At 38.1% G+C, this 15062-nt stretch overlaps 1 protein-coding gene across 2 annotated transcripts in view; it reads right to left on the bottom strand.

Annotated features, from left to right (window-relative positions):
• TET1 (tet methylcytosine dioxygenase 1) overlaps positions 1–15062 on the bottom strand; it is a 73837-nt gene that overhangs the window by 35540 nt on the left and 23235 nt on the right. For both annotated transcript variants that reach the window (XM_031602871.2, XM_090144863.1), the window contains exon 4: positions 1187–3698. In XM_031602871.2, coding sequence (XP_031458731.2) covers positions 1187–3698 — 2512 coding nt within the window. The remainder of the gene's footprint in view (positions 1–1186; positions 3699–15062) is intronic.

Raw genomic sequence — 15062 nt, 5'->3', positions numbered from 1 at the left:
TTAAATTTGCACATCCATTTCTTACATCACTACAAGACAGCACAGAAATGGTTTATAGAAACATCTTAAATACACAAAATCTGCCCCTGAAATGCAATGAATAAGTAGTATGATTGATTTTTCCCCTCAGAGACATCAAAATTATATTATTTTATGCTTGCTTTCTCCTATTAATCTACTGGTAGATTCTCTTTCTTGGTGCTACAAATAGATCCTATTTATAATACTATCTTGCATTCTTTATCAATGTTCATTGCAGGACCTGACACATATTGACTACGTAAGCTTCCCAGTGCCCCTGCGAGTAGGCAAACATTATCAGTTCATTTTAGACAATGGAGAATTGAGGCCAAAAAACATCAGCTGACAGTCATATACATACTACAGAACAAAAAATGCAATCCAGGCCTCTTAACTAGCAGCTTGTTGCTGCAGAACATTAGAGCAAAGATGAAAAAAATCTTCCTGTGTACAATGTTGTTAAGTCCCTGAAGTGGTTTTTTCCTTCCCATCTGTGTGCTTTGATAGTTTGAAAACACAGCATGTCCAATACCATCAATCAAGTTGTATTGCAAAATTCTCAGTACCGAGTTCAATCCGACACCTCGTGCTACAACACAAACTGTTCCGTATCTGGATTTATCACCTAATCTCCATCTCTCCTCTTCTCTCTGAGATGAGACATCTACAAGCCTTTGACGGAATTTTAACAGAAACTCCCATCACCCTCAGGGCAAACCGTGACAGTAACACAACTGCCCTCGACAATTCCCTGCTGCTTAGCCAGGAGGCACTTAGGTTGCAATTAAAAGGTATTGGGCAAGTTTTGCCCAGCTCATCTCAAGCAGAAACTAGTTTGAGACCATAGAAATCCTGATCTGTTATACTCAGATGAAATTACAAGCATACAAGCGAGTAACAAGAAAACAAACAGAAAAAACTCATTTTCCTCAATTTGAATTTAAATAGATCAGATGCAAGGCCAAAAATACTGAATTTTGCTGTTATTTGCAGGCCTGAAGAACACCAGGCAAAGGTTACAGAAAGGGAAATAATCATTTTCTTCTAGTTCCTAACAGCAAAACAAGTATCCTTTTGCAACACCTATGCATCAAGCATTAAGGGGAGCAACACAAACACATGCCCACGTGAAAGGTACAAGCAAAAGCTAGAAAGGATGACTTACCAACACAGTCACAAGTTGGCAATTCAGACTGTCCTTTTTTTGTAGGTGTATCTATTAAATTTTTTGTAGGAGTATCGAGAAACTTCATCGGTGATTCGAGAAAACTGCTGAGTGTGTTTTTTGCTGGAGAACACCCTGAGTCGCCTGTGCTCTGCGGATGGTCAGTACCCAAACTTCTTGATGGTAGAATGGTAACTTCACCTGCACACTCCATGTTCCTGAGAGCTTCCACAGTGCCTGGCACCTGACCCGCACTGCAGGAAACAGGCAGCATCTGCAACTTCGGATCTACCTGTTGATCAACAGCACCCTGCTGGACATAGGCTTTATCTTCACTGCATGCTTCACTAGCTCTCAGGTTAGACTGACTAAAAGTTTGAGGCAAAGGATGTGTCTGACCAACATTCACTGCCTGCTGTACCTGAGAATTACATTTTTCTGTAAACATCTGTGTGTTTTCACTTGGTCTGGTTAACAAGGATGCTGTTTTCAACTGTGAAACTGACAGAGGATTACGGGAGAGCAGATCACTATATTGGTTACATGCAGCAACATCGTTTTTCAGTGGAATGATGCCTGGTGGGTCACTGGAGCCCGCAGTTTTGATTTGCTCATTCACCACTTCATAGCCAAACAACCTGTCTTTTTTTTTGTCCTGCGGTACCTCAGATAATCTATGGAATTTTATCTGTGTTTGAGGAAGAAACAACCTAGGTTTTTCCTGTAATGTTAGTGTATTTTGATTCAGTGCTTTCTGTACTTTGGTTCTTGGTGATTTTTTTTCAGACAGAGCTATTCTGGAGTCCTGTGGCATAGTTTGACCAAGCTTGTGCAGTTTTGATGATATCCAAATGTCCTGTAACTCACTATGCTGGCATGACAACAACTCTAGTTGGTTTCGATTAATTTGTTGATAGCGTGCTTCTTGAGGTTTTTTTTTGTGTCTTGGTTTCCATGGTACAGCACTTCCTTTTTTATTTGTTGATTGTTTTTGCTTTAACAGTAAGGAACTGCAATTATGCCTACAAAATACAGATTCTTTTCTCTGCAGCAGATCTTGGTTATGTTTTGCTTGCCTCTCATGGGATATTAAGTTAAGCAGTGATGTCTTTATGTCATTCTTCTGTTCTGGATTTGCCCGGTTTGATTCAATTAATGCTGCAAGTTGAGTTAGTTGTGCAGCTACATCCTCTTCATCCTGGCTGTGAATTCCTCCTTCTTTAATTAAAGAACCAGTTTCCAAGCTCAAATCATTACAGGCTGGCTTTTGATCTACCTGGCCAAGAGTATCCAAGTTGTTGCTTGCATGTTGAACATTGCAATACCGTGAAAGGGTGACTGGGTCATAGTTTTTCTTGGTATTAAGTCCTGAAAATGATTTTGCATTAGATTTCAACTCAGATAAAGTTTTGGTATCTCTTGAGGATAACTGCAATTTATACATCTCGCTAGCAAGATTGGCAGGTTTATCACGCAATTCAGAAATCGAACTTTGGCCATTGTACAACACTGGCTTATTTGGGAGCTGCTTTTGTGAGTGAGCACAGTGAGTCAAGAGCTGTTGTTCTTTCTGTAAGTAAGTGTCTTTGATTTCTTGTAATGTAGAAGACGTAAAGGAGGATGAAATATCTCTTTTATAACTATGGAGCAAGTTGGAAGTTCTTTCTTCTGTACATTCACTATTTTCAGCTTTAGCTGGGGAAGATGTTCCTAAAGGGACTTCAGATAACTGTGTTAAAGCTTCAATAGCTACAACCTGCTCCACAGTTAGGTTTCTGTTTTTAATCAGGGACAAGAAAGTTGGCTGAAGTGAAGGACTCTCATGCTGTGTTTCTGTGTTAGGTACTTTGAAGCCATCCTCTCCATGCACTTCCTCTTTAACCAAAGGAGGATAACACGTGCTTTCTTGCAGATCCAAAACAGAACTGGTTTGCAATACTGACTTATCAGAATCCTGAAAGACACTGCAAGTACAGTTTTCCTCTTTCATGAAAAGATTTCCTTGTTTGTCTGGGTGAACACAGCTAACACTAGTTGTCAGAGTGCTGACTATGTCATTCAGATTGGTAGCCTTCATCCACTGGGCATGGGAGTTGCTTGTCAAATCTGTCCTTTCCACTCCAGATGCTTTTTTCAGTGAAGCAACTGCTTCTGGTGATAAGTAATGTAGGGTTTTTATGCCATTTTTGATGGTCTGTGCAAATGATTTTTTTGGCTCAGCTAATTGACGGGGAGAGACCGCTCTTTCACTTTCTTCTGCATTTCTGAAGTGTTCGTGGCCTGTCACAGTTCCATGGGTTTCTCCATTGACATGGACACCAAAAGATGGCTTCTCGTTATGTGCCCACTTCTCTGCTTCTAAGCCTGTCATTCTTTCTTTCTCCTTAGACTGTGCATTTTCAAAGGGTTGTGTTTGGCTTGTTTTCACCCTGTATTTTTCACCATGACCGCATATACTGCATTCCATGAGTTCTGGTCTGCGGCCATTTACTGGTTTGTTTTCTAAATTTGCCTATGAAATAATTAAAAAAAAAAAAAAATCTTGTAACAGCTGCTCAAAAGCATTAAAAATAAGAAGCATATTACTTATAGCAATTAAACCCTACTTTGAATATATGAGGAATATCCTAATTAAGCACAGGCATAGATGTTGAAAGAAAACAGGAAGTCATAAAAAACCTGAAACCTGACCATATTTATAGTAAGGTATTTTTTAAAGTGTTTTAATGGGGTATGCAGAAGAAGAAAGCTTGTGCGTAGGGAAAAATTTTAAATTTCTTTAAAATGAATTAGTACATAAAGGCCTTCACTAAATGGTAAAGATTCTGACCTAAGGATTTAATTTTTTGCTGAATTTGCATAAGCAGATGAAAGTCTCAGTCCAATTCAAAGCAAGACTGAAATCTAAAAGCTTGGACTTCGCAAAGTTTGGTATAATTATACTTCTACAGCTATACTCAAACTGACATGCGACTTGTTTGGACACTCTAGCAAGAATGACTGCTTTTTGGGTTAGCTGCAACTCCTCCAAAACTGACAAAAGTTAAAGTGAGATGCTTACTAAGCCAGCTATGGTGTTAGTGCATCTGAAAGTTATCATGTAAACACTGTGACTGCCTTGTACATTTAGATGGTATCTTTCAGATTTCTGAACAGTTTTTCAGGTAACTGAGCTAGCATTATTACTATTTTAGCAAACTCTTAATATTTAGTTTAATATATCCTTCATCTTCCCAGACGCAACACAATTCACGTGGCTACAACAATTTCAAAACCAACCAAGTCAGAATACTCTGTCCTGGAGATTGTATGCAGATGGGCCTCATTTGAGGTAGTAATCTTATTGCAGCATCTAAGAATTATTTAAATATTCTGTAGCTTTCAGCCCTACTTAGCACAGAAAACAGTACTGCTTTTCATATTACACACAAGCAATAGAACTGGTTAATTAACCATACACTGGCACAGAAGTTTTTAGCAGTTCACTTTTAGCACCAAATTTAAAGCAGTTAAATCAAACATAATTTAGCAGCCATAGCCAATATGCATGAACTTCTCCAAGAAACGAGAACAAATGTAAAATGGATTTATGATTAATCATAACCATCAAGGCGAATCTTTCAGAAATCCCTAGGCAAAATGAAGCATATGGACCTAATTCCATCTGGAGCCCAATATCCACCTCACAACTGATCACTAATAGATAAAGAACATAACAGACAATCCCTAGTGTGTCCTAAATATTATAGGCATCAAAATACTATGAAAATGCTATGTAAAAACATGTCCAACATCTCTGCAGCTAAGTCAAATGTATGGAAATTAAGAAAGAAAGACACCATACATGTTTCTCCATTACACACAGATGCTGACTCTAGTCTCTGAGCCTGAACTCCTCTGGATCCTGGATTTGGATTCATCAAATGATCCAAAGACCCAGGGGATCACCAAGCAATTTCTAAGAGTTCCACAAAAATGGATAAATAAATCTATTGTTAACAGGGCTAAAGGATTAACATTGGCTTCCTAACTATCAAAGAATATTGGAACAATTCATCACTAAAAAGTAAAAACACACAATTCTATGCCTACACAAAGGCTGCACTTTAGTTACCAGCTTCTTTCTTCTGCACTTAACTTCAGAAAGAACCATAATATGAAGTTACTGATCTTTCACCAATAAAAGTATACTTCTATCAGTCCAGAAGCTGTCCCAACTATGTAAAACTGCTATTTAAAGTTACTTAATTGAGTAGGAAGCTGAGGAGATAGAAGCAAATAGATTAAAATCATTCCTTGGAGCTTACAGGTTTTCAATACAACCACAAAAAATCTTTAAGTCTGCAAAATGAGTAATGAGAGATGGAGGGAAAGGAGGACAGTTCAAGCATGACCATCAGCAATACATCCCACTTCTCTGTCAACCACGCCGTTCCTCAGTAAAGTACTTTTATCCGACATAAAACTGCTTGAAAATACTCGGTACATTACCTGCTAGAAGCATACAAGTGCAGTGCTGTGTCCACATAAGACCCAATTGATCTTAGCAGCAAACTGGCATTATTAATAAAATTATTCCCTATGCATTTCATAATTTCCACTAACTGGAAGTTGCCTACGTGCAACAAGAAAAAAAAAGAACCAGCTGAATCATATCACTGATTTTGTTTCAGATTGTATTTTTCCATGCAATTAATTAGAATTATTAATATATATATATATAAATATATAAAACTTGACTTAAAAAGAAATCAACTCCTCTTCCTTTTGAGCACTGTGCCACTTTTCCTGTTTTGTTACTGTACTGCAATGAATCCTAGATATACATATTTTTTTTTCCTTCTCTTACCAGACTTTCCTGTGGCCTTTTCTGTTTAATAGGTAAAGCTACTGTTTCCCTGTATAAAAAGAAATACAGACATACTAGAAGGGGCAGAGGTCATTTGATTCTTCTCCTCAGCCAAAATCTGGCAGACCAAAAGCAATAGCTCAGCAAATGCTTCTGCAGCAGAACAACCTGGTTGGAGAAGTCTATCTTCCAGTCCTGAATCAAAGCACTGAAAACTACAGTCCAGGATACTATGCTTCCAAGCAACAGTCTTAAAATTCATGGAAGCTGAGCACATAAGACCGATCCAATTGATTTTTAAAGCTTTTATACAAGGGTAATGGAAAGTGGTAGAATGAACTGGATCAGTGGAAGTAATTTCCTCTCTTCTTCATGAAGGGGAGCACTTCTTTAGCTGGATATATAGAACACTAGCAAATCATCCTCAAGATAAAACTTTGCAATAGTTAATATTATTAGGAGAAGAACCATAGAGTACAGCCCAGTTTATCTTTTTCTTCTTAAACACACACTTCACTGCGTGAGGTAATGCTTCCAAGCATACATGAAAAGCCAGTTACAGCAAATCACTCTCAAAAGAGTCAGACTGTAACACTGATTTTTCTTTTAATACAACATGACTGTGAAGTAATGCAAAGATTTCAGTAATTCACAATCAAAATACAATGTCAAGGCTAACCTAAAGACTTTTCCACATTTTCTGTACAATTGAGAGTAGACTGCAGGTTTATATCTCACTTCATGTCTGTATAGGTGGTAACAACACATTTTATACTGAAGATAACAGCCAGTAATTATTCTTGTAAACCAGAAATATCAGATGATATCTAGATCAACTACTGACAAAATGGTTCTCAGAGCAAGTCTTGACAAGCTGCACAACAGGCTATGTCCCCTAAGTACACATCCCGATTATATTTTTCCTCCACCCCCATAGGAACAGAGTTCTCAACATGAGAATAATGATTACACTTATTAGCTTGTGCTAATAACCCCAGCATCTGCCCCCCAGGATACGTAGCAACTCCATGGAATACAGGGTGGGTACTGCCTAATAGAGGTGTAAGTAAGGGACCATCATATGGGGATAAAAAGATAGATGTGAGATAGAAGATACGGATAGGGAGCCAGAAAGCACCAGACTGGGGAAACACTCGTCTATGTTGGGTGCTACCAAGTTAGTCACCCTGTGCACTGGTTTGAACAGATGCTGTGGAAAGTGTAGGGTCACTGACTACCATAATGCAGACAACAAAAAAGTTGCTGCCGAAGGTTGCAGGCTGAGCTGAGTTTCTGGGAAGGCAACCAGGCCACAGAGAGGGACAGCTAAGTAGGGGCCCAGCTGCAAGCCGAGGCTCATTCCCATTAACTTCACCAGAAACTTAAAATCTATTATCACCAATTACATATTAACCATGGCCATGAAATGCTATGCGTCTCTCAGTACCACGCTTGTACAGCAGCTCACAGAAAGCATATTTCCCACAAATCTTCAGGTAAAGAGAGCAATTTGGATCCTACAATAATATAACATAACCTGCCCATACAGTATGTTTTGTTCCTTGCAGGAACAATGGCACTGAGCAAGCATTTACAGCAGGCTCACAATTCCATATTTTAGAAGCTACAGCCACAAAAGCAAATAATCTTTGCTCTTGGCAAAATGATGTAAAAAAGTGTAAGCAGGTTTGTGTGGAAACTCAAGGCAACTATAAGTTCTGTGAAGCTGGAGAAAATCACTCAACTGTGCTTTGCTTTGCTGAATGGATCCCCTTCATTCACAACTCCCCTGTCCCCCAGAATATCCAGCCCACCCAAACCCACCCACTCAATTACCACAGCAAGTAAGACTTCGCGCTGGATCTTTTAGCAGCTAGCAAATCCACTCTACCTAACAGTGTGAGGATTTTGTCATCTATATTTATATCTAGAATGAGCTATAGTGACACTATATTGTAGTATCTTCACTCCCTTCACTTCTCTCCCCCACACCACCACCACAGTTCTCCAGCTTATCTTATGTAACACTTCAGTGAGACCACTTACAAGAAGACCTACAAGGTCTTCTACAAGAAGACCCTAAAGGATGCAGCTGCTAGCAAAAATAAATAAATAAACAAACAAAGTGCAAAACACTTAATCAGATTCAAAAGGTTTCATATTGTGACCCATAGAAAAGTGTATTTATTAGATTACTCAGATTTCTGTTTCTGTCAACCCTGTGCTCTAGGGCGTGAAAGTGCAAAGCAAAACCGCAAAAAACACACCATGGACACCCTGCTCCCCTAACACAGGCTCCCACAAGAGGAGGTGTTAAAGGAAAACTTCTTACAGAATCTTTTCTGCTACAGAAGCCAATACAAACTAGTATCATGCTTGAGTTTTTCTGTTTGTTCTACATGATGTTCTGATTTATTCAATCATTTATCTTTGAACACTCGAAGAAACACTGACAGCTCTGGGAAACATAGCACTCAACCCACAATCACCAGCAATATTTATTCCCTAATACAACCCTCCCCTAATGTGCTTTAATTAAAAGGTAGAGATGGAATAAAATCTGTCTTTGAACTTACTCATCCTAGCTAATGTCTCTTATAGCTTACTCATTTATGAAGCCATCACCATATGTTTAAGCCTGTAACTGTAAACTGAGAATCATCAGTGTTCTTAGCTGGGTCCTTGGGGAATTTATCACAACTCTATATTATATAAGATCCTTAGCAATGACCTAGAAGAAAAGTGAAACTAATTCTGATAGAAAAATAGCAAATAGTGATAAAATTAGACATGATTTTTTGGCTGGCAAGCAAACATTTCAAGACAGATAAAGGTGAAGCTGTGTATCTAACAACAAAGACATCGGACTGTAAGTACATAATACAGGTTTTATCGTAGAAACAATGACCCTGGAAGGAGCATTAACATGGTCAATAAAACACTGCACAGTAACTATAGAAACTCCTGTTGCAACTTTGTGGCCAAAACAGTTAGCAAGATTCTGCAGTGCATAAATAACAATGCAATTAGGAAAAGACAGATTATTTTATACCCCGTATTTGGCACTTCTACACCTGCCAGAGGAGCAGAGCGTCCAATCCTGGCATGCCCAATTCAAGCAAGACATTGATATGCTGGACAGGTCTTGGAAGACCATGAGAAAAACAAAAGATTGAAATATCTTGAAGTAAAAGCCTCAAGTCCACTTTCTACAATTTACCAAAGAAAATCGAAAGGCCACAAACTATTGCTAAGCCTGCACAGAAAAGAAAGCTAATAACAGAAGGCTCTTTGTTCTAGCAGACAAAAGTATAACAAGACTCAATGACTTTAAGTTAAAGCAAGGGAAGTCCGAACTGAAACTATGTTGCGCATTTTTGTAGAGGTACAGAGTAAAAAAAAAAAATTGTTAAGCGTGTCACTAGATGCTTTATCACGATTTTCATCCATGGGAATTTACAAGTAAAAAAATACCTAAAGGAACTTGAAAACATGATGCTTCAATCATCATAAATTGATTCAGTCTTGCAATCCCCAAGTGTAAGAGCAAAAGATCACAAAAACCTTGCACAGCTTTAGGGTATGTGAACCAATCTAATGTAAGTCCCTTGCCCTCTGTTTCAGCTCACTAAGGATCTGAACTGCTGCTTCAGGTAATGCCCCAATTCCTATAATCTAAGTAGGAGCACATTCAGCTCCTTAACACAGGACTTAGTTTGAGTGCTTAACCATCTGTCCCACAACCATTTACATTATTCACAACCTGCTACATGTGAGCATAGCAGCTCTCAGACCACGTCTACCAAGGACACACAGCTCAGTAAGTTAACAATGCTAACCAGCCCCGGCTCCCAGAGACGCAATGAAACAAGTCATTCACCAACTCATTTCCAAATTCCAACATCTACATTGCACGTACATTCTAGTCTGGTTTAAGGCCAATGAGAGGGCAACAGACTAAAAGAATAACTAAGTCAGAGATAACTACATTAAGAGGCCCAGCGAAAGGCAATTTAGACAGTCATACTGATCAGACAGGCTACCCAGCTACAAGGCACTATTCAGGATCCTGCAACTATGTTTTGTTTATTCCCATGAGGGAAAAAAAGCCTAAAAACGACAAACAATGTATCTTTTCTACCAGACTTAGAGTTTTAAATAAAGCTGAGAACAGAATTTACACATATAACATTCACTCCCTCCTTACAGGATGACCAGTTTCCACTCACAAGCTAGAACAACAACGGTCCGAAGCAGCACTGCCAAAATGACAGTGTTTGGGTTGCAGTGATAACAGTGATCAGGCAATGATCATCTGTTACAAAATTAAATGCTTTGCATTTTTAAATACATGGGAACTCTAATTTACAACGTCAATAAAATCTTATTTGACAAAAATGAAATTTAGAGTTAAATTTTTACTACAGAGCATCAATGAAATGCTCTGAATAATTTGGACAAGAACACTGAAAAAGGAATTCAAAATTGAGTGTCAGAACACATGGCACTCAGTTTGAAGTCTGCCTTGAAAAATTCTGACGTTACAAAAGGCCAAATGCTTAAGGTGCTGGACAAGAAGGCAGACAAGCATGTTCTATACACTAACTTTAGAGAAATCAATGACAACTGATTACTGTTGGCTTCTTTTATGTAAGTACTACTTTCTTTTTTCTTGACATTGGTTAAGTTTCATGTATCTGACATTTCAAAAGAAAGCACCTCTGTAAGAATGCATGGATCCTTTGTTTATATCTCCCAAATCAAATCAAATCCAAATATAAATCTACTGTAGTGAAAGTTAAATCATTCAGTATTTACAATACTAATGCCCATGGGAAAATCTGTTGCTATCTTATCTTCGAGATTTTATTTTTTTAATTAATGTCATATCTAAAATCTTAGTGTAACAACAGAGAAAAAAAAGCACACAAAAATGAAAATCTGGTCCCATTCAAGTAAGGTGGAGACTTCTAAGTGGATTTTCTCCTGCAATAGTTACTGAAAGCAGAAAAAAACTTGCTTAGCAATGTGGTATACTGGGTTCTAAATGAATAGCATTCTTTTTCACACTTTTTAGATACTGTTATTATCTATAAATGTACGAGTATCAAACATCAAACACTGGCAACTGAATACTGGAATCTGCAAAGCTATTTCAAGTACTTATTTGCTTACATTACATGTAGCAAGTATTCAATAAAGTTCTTAGTTTCATAATTAATAACTAGTATCAACAAAACATCACCAGAATAAGCAAGCAGAATTTATTTTGTATTGTCATAACTTCCTTAGAAATATGTAAACCATGAACAGACATACCTATAAACCTGCCCTACTTGCACATGCTGACACATTTTCCTTCCTTCCCACAAATGCTACTTCACTGATACTAACATTTTTGATCACAGGCATTCTTAAGAAGCTCTTTCCTCTAAATTCAATACAGTGAAACCTTCAGCATCCCACACGTAGTAACAGGCAAGATCTAAACAGTGATTCAAAGCACGTGCAACCCTCCCACCCCCCAACACCCTAACTACCAGGCTCTACCTGGCCCAGCCTCAACGTGAGCAACTCCCTGAGCAAGCAGAGGAGTGTTACTAGACCCACAGCTGATTCATGCAACCAGCAGTGAGTTGGAGGATGCTTCCAATTCTGGGAAGGAGAGGAAGTAGTACTGACAGGGAGCTCTGTAGGACAGGGGCTGTAAGGGAAGAAGAGCATCTCTGCATCCTGCTCAGCCCTATCGGCACCACAGCAAAAAGCCCACCAGGGACTGGCTTCAACCCCCTCCAAGATATGGGGTAAGATAACTAATTTACAGACCATTTACAAAGACCTTCTTTCTAAAGATTCCATTCAAAAAAATGTCTATATACAGGTGACATCTTAATGGTACCATACAAAGGAAATACAGTTACTCATGAGGAAGCACTGGAGACTGCACAAACTGTGGTAATTTATTACAACCACAATCATGCCTGCTTACTTCACCTGAGGTACACGAGCCTATTAAGCACAACAACAACAACAACAAAATAATTCCATTTAAACACACATCCAGCTATCAAAAAAGTCCTTAAAGATAGTAATCTAGGTATCGTTTGTGAAAGAAATTCACAATTCTGTTTCCCAGGTTTCAAAATTAAAAGCATTCAACTGCTGAGTTACTCCTTAGTTTTTGTAGTTCTAAAAGAGTTGGATAATTTGTGTAAGCTGTTCATGTGCCAAAAGCAAACTCCTAAGTAGGCAGATACATCCAACCAGTACTCAAAGCAATTTTAATTGGTATTTTCCAAATGAGTACATTCCAAGATGATTAAGTCCCTTTAAAAATCACAAAGCATGTCTTCTGTACAACATCCCTTCCAACTCCCATTATTCTGTCTTCTTCCTCTGTCAAATTCCACAGCATTGCAATTTCATCCACTGATTTGTTGATATCTTATTTTAAAAAGGAAAAAAAATAAAAGTTGAATTACTTCCAGCTAAATATTCTGGCAGGCATTTTGTGCTAAAAAAAAATTATATTTAGATGTTCAAAAATCCATTCAAGTCATCCTCATTCAAATCATTAGCGTGCATATTAGAGTTGCTTCTCTTAACTTTTGTTAACACATACATTAGGTTGAAATAGTGCAATTTAAGCAGCAAAACAAACCACACTTTAAAAAGGGCTAACAACAGCTGGTCTGTCATAGCAACTTCATATCTGAACGTTATTTTTGATATGAAATACCATGCTTTGTACACATCGAGGAGAAAAATCAAAGAGAGTGCTCAAGTATGTATTTGTAGCTTTGATGGAAATGAGACTCCTACTAGCTCCTAAGTACAAAGTTTACCAACAAACCCAAAGTTCTAGACATTAAGTGAGCTCTTGCTTTCGGTTTGACTTAAATCAAATTGGTTTTAGAGTTTTGCAGGTGTTGTCTACACTTTCCTTGTGCACAGATCACCACTACAGTGTTTATGCATAAACACAAAAACAGAATCAGACAGAGAACAAAGAATGGGCATGCAGTCACAATACTCACTTCGCACTGCATATACTACTGTGGATCTCTCTCTTCAGTCTTTTTTTTCCCCCCTTTTTGTTTGTTGTTTTTTTTAATAACTCCACAAATGCAGCAAACATCTGCAGCCATCCAAATGGCAGCTGTAGTTCCCCAGAGCCTACTAGAAAGACCACAGACTGTGCCTCTCATCAGCTATATCTTGACCTGGAGGCAGCTTCCTTACTGGTGCTACTGCTAACTGTAGATCTCCTTGACAACACAATGCCTTCTTCAACTGTCCTGTTTGCCCAGGCTGCATTTATAAATTTGCACGTGACCGCCAACATTGTTAAGAAGAGGTGTGCTGCACTGCCCAAATTGAGAGAGCACACTGCTAAAAGGAGAATGATAATAACTAAGTGAAGGAGGATGCACAATACTCCTTCTGAAATGCAGGCAGGCAAATTTTTAAGTACAAATCCCTTCTTTCTAGATTTTCTATTATCAGTGATAAAGCATAAGAAGTTTCCACTTAAATAGAGAAAATATACAATATATAATTTGGAATAAAAACCATGAGTGCTCCTTCTTTGTTATCTATTTCTATGAACACATGATGACTCTTTCTTCAAAAAGAGTTTGCTCATTAAAGAGATGAATATTTTGGACATCCTTTCAAAATAAGTATGGAGAACGAAGCACAGTAGAATTTCCTAAATAACTCCTCTTTCAATAGCTGGGAAAAAGCAGTGCATGCACGTTTTTCATGGAAATGAAAAAACAGTCAATAAAAGCTACAATATAACAGTATTTATCACTTTTGGTTATAATGTTTATATCTGTCAAACTTTGTTTTCAACAGGAAAGCATTGCTTATTTTAACCTGGTACAGAAGAATACGCTGGCTCATAAAAGTATAATTAGAGGAACTGCTAACTCACAAAATAAATAAGTGTGCATCTATACAAACTTAGGATGACTGGAAAAAGATGAACTCCACATATCACTGGAGCACAATGCTACATAATCCTCTTTAAGAAAGTCTACAATCCTTTTTTTTGAAGCAAAACACAACTAAAACCCCAGTAAAACTATAAAAGAATATTAATAATAATTCAAAGCATCATTTTTTTTGACATGTCATTGCTTAGCTTCACTCGACCACTGCTGACCATTAAAACAAAGACTGAGGTTATAATTCAGTAGATAGAGCACCGCTCTACACAGCAGTCCCACCAATAAGGCAGGCCAGCCACACACCAGAGCATCATATTTCTGAAGTGCCATTGTGAAGATGACTGTAAATGGTGAAGCTTAATGGGGGTTTCCTGCAGCTGACAGAAATGCAACCTATCTTAACATGACCAACTCACCCCACCAAAAACAAAGCAAAACCTCCCCAGCAGCAACCCAACCTCTTCCATGAGATGCCTTCAGGGGCACCATGCCCTTCTTGATGCACGCACGTGAATCAACTCAGCAAATACAATTCAGCACCACAAGACAAAATACCAGCAAACTGAAAGAATACTCTAAAACCAAAGGGAAAGAAACACTGCAGAATCAATTCAGCAGAGGAAAAGTCAAACCAGAAATAAACACAAGTCCAATGACTAACATATGATACTATGCACACACACAAAAACAGACGAGCCTTTTTCCATTTAAGAGCCAAGGGGAATAAAATAAAAAAAATAAAAAAATAAAAAATAAAAAAAACACAAAACTGTTCAGAAGGCTTTTTGGAAAGGATAGGAATGACAGCATCATATTACATAGCAACTTCCCCTGCCATCAAACAAGAAACAGTGGTAAAATAAGTTCAAGAGAAAATGTGAAGACTCACTATGAACCCTGACTGCGGACAGACATCTAACACAACAGATCTACCCAAGACAGAAAGATTCCTCTTACAAGTGTACACCAATTCCACACTACAAAACAGAATGACTGGTTTACAAGTTTTTATTTCACACACCATCTCCTTAACTGCACAAAATGAACAAATGCTGAAGTTTTAACTACACCT

This window comes from Phasianus colchicus, chromosome 8 (genome assembly GCF_987193195.1).
Source record: "Phasianus colchicus chromosome 8, bPhaCol1.hap1.1, whole genome shotgun sequence".
Lineage (NCBI taxonomy): Eukaryota > Metazoa > Chordata > Aves > Galliformes > Phasianidae > Phasianus > Phasianus colchicus.
The sequence above is the reverse complement of the archived record's forward strand: the minus strand, read 5'-3'. Positions and strand labels throughout refer to the sequence as shown.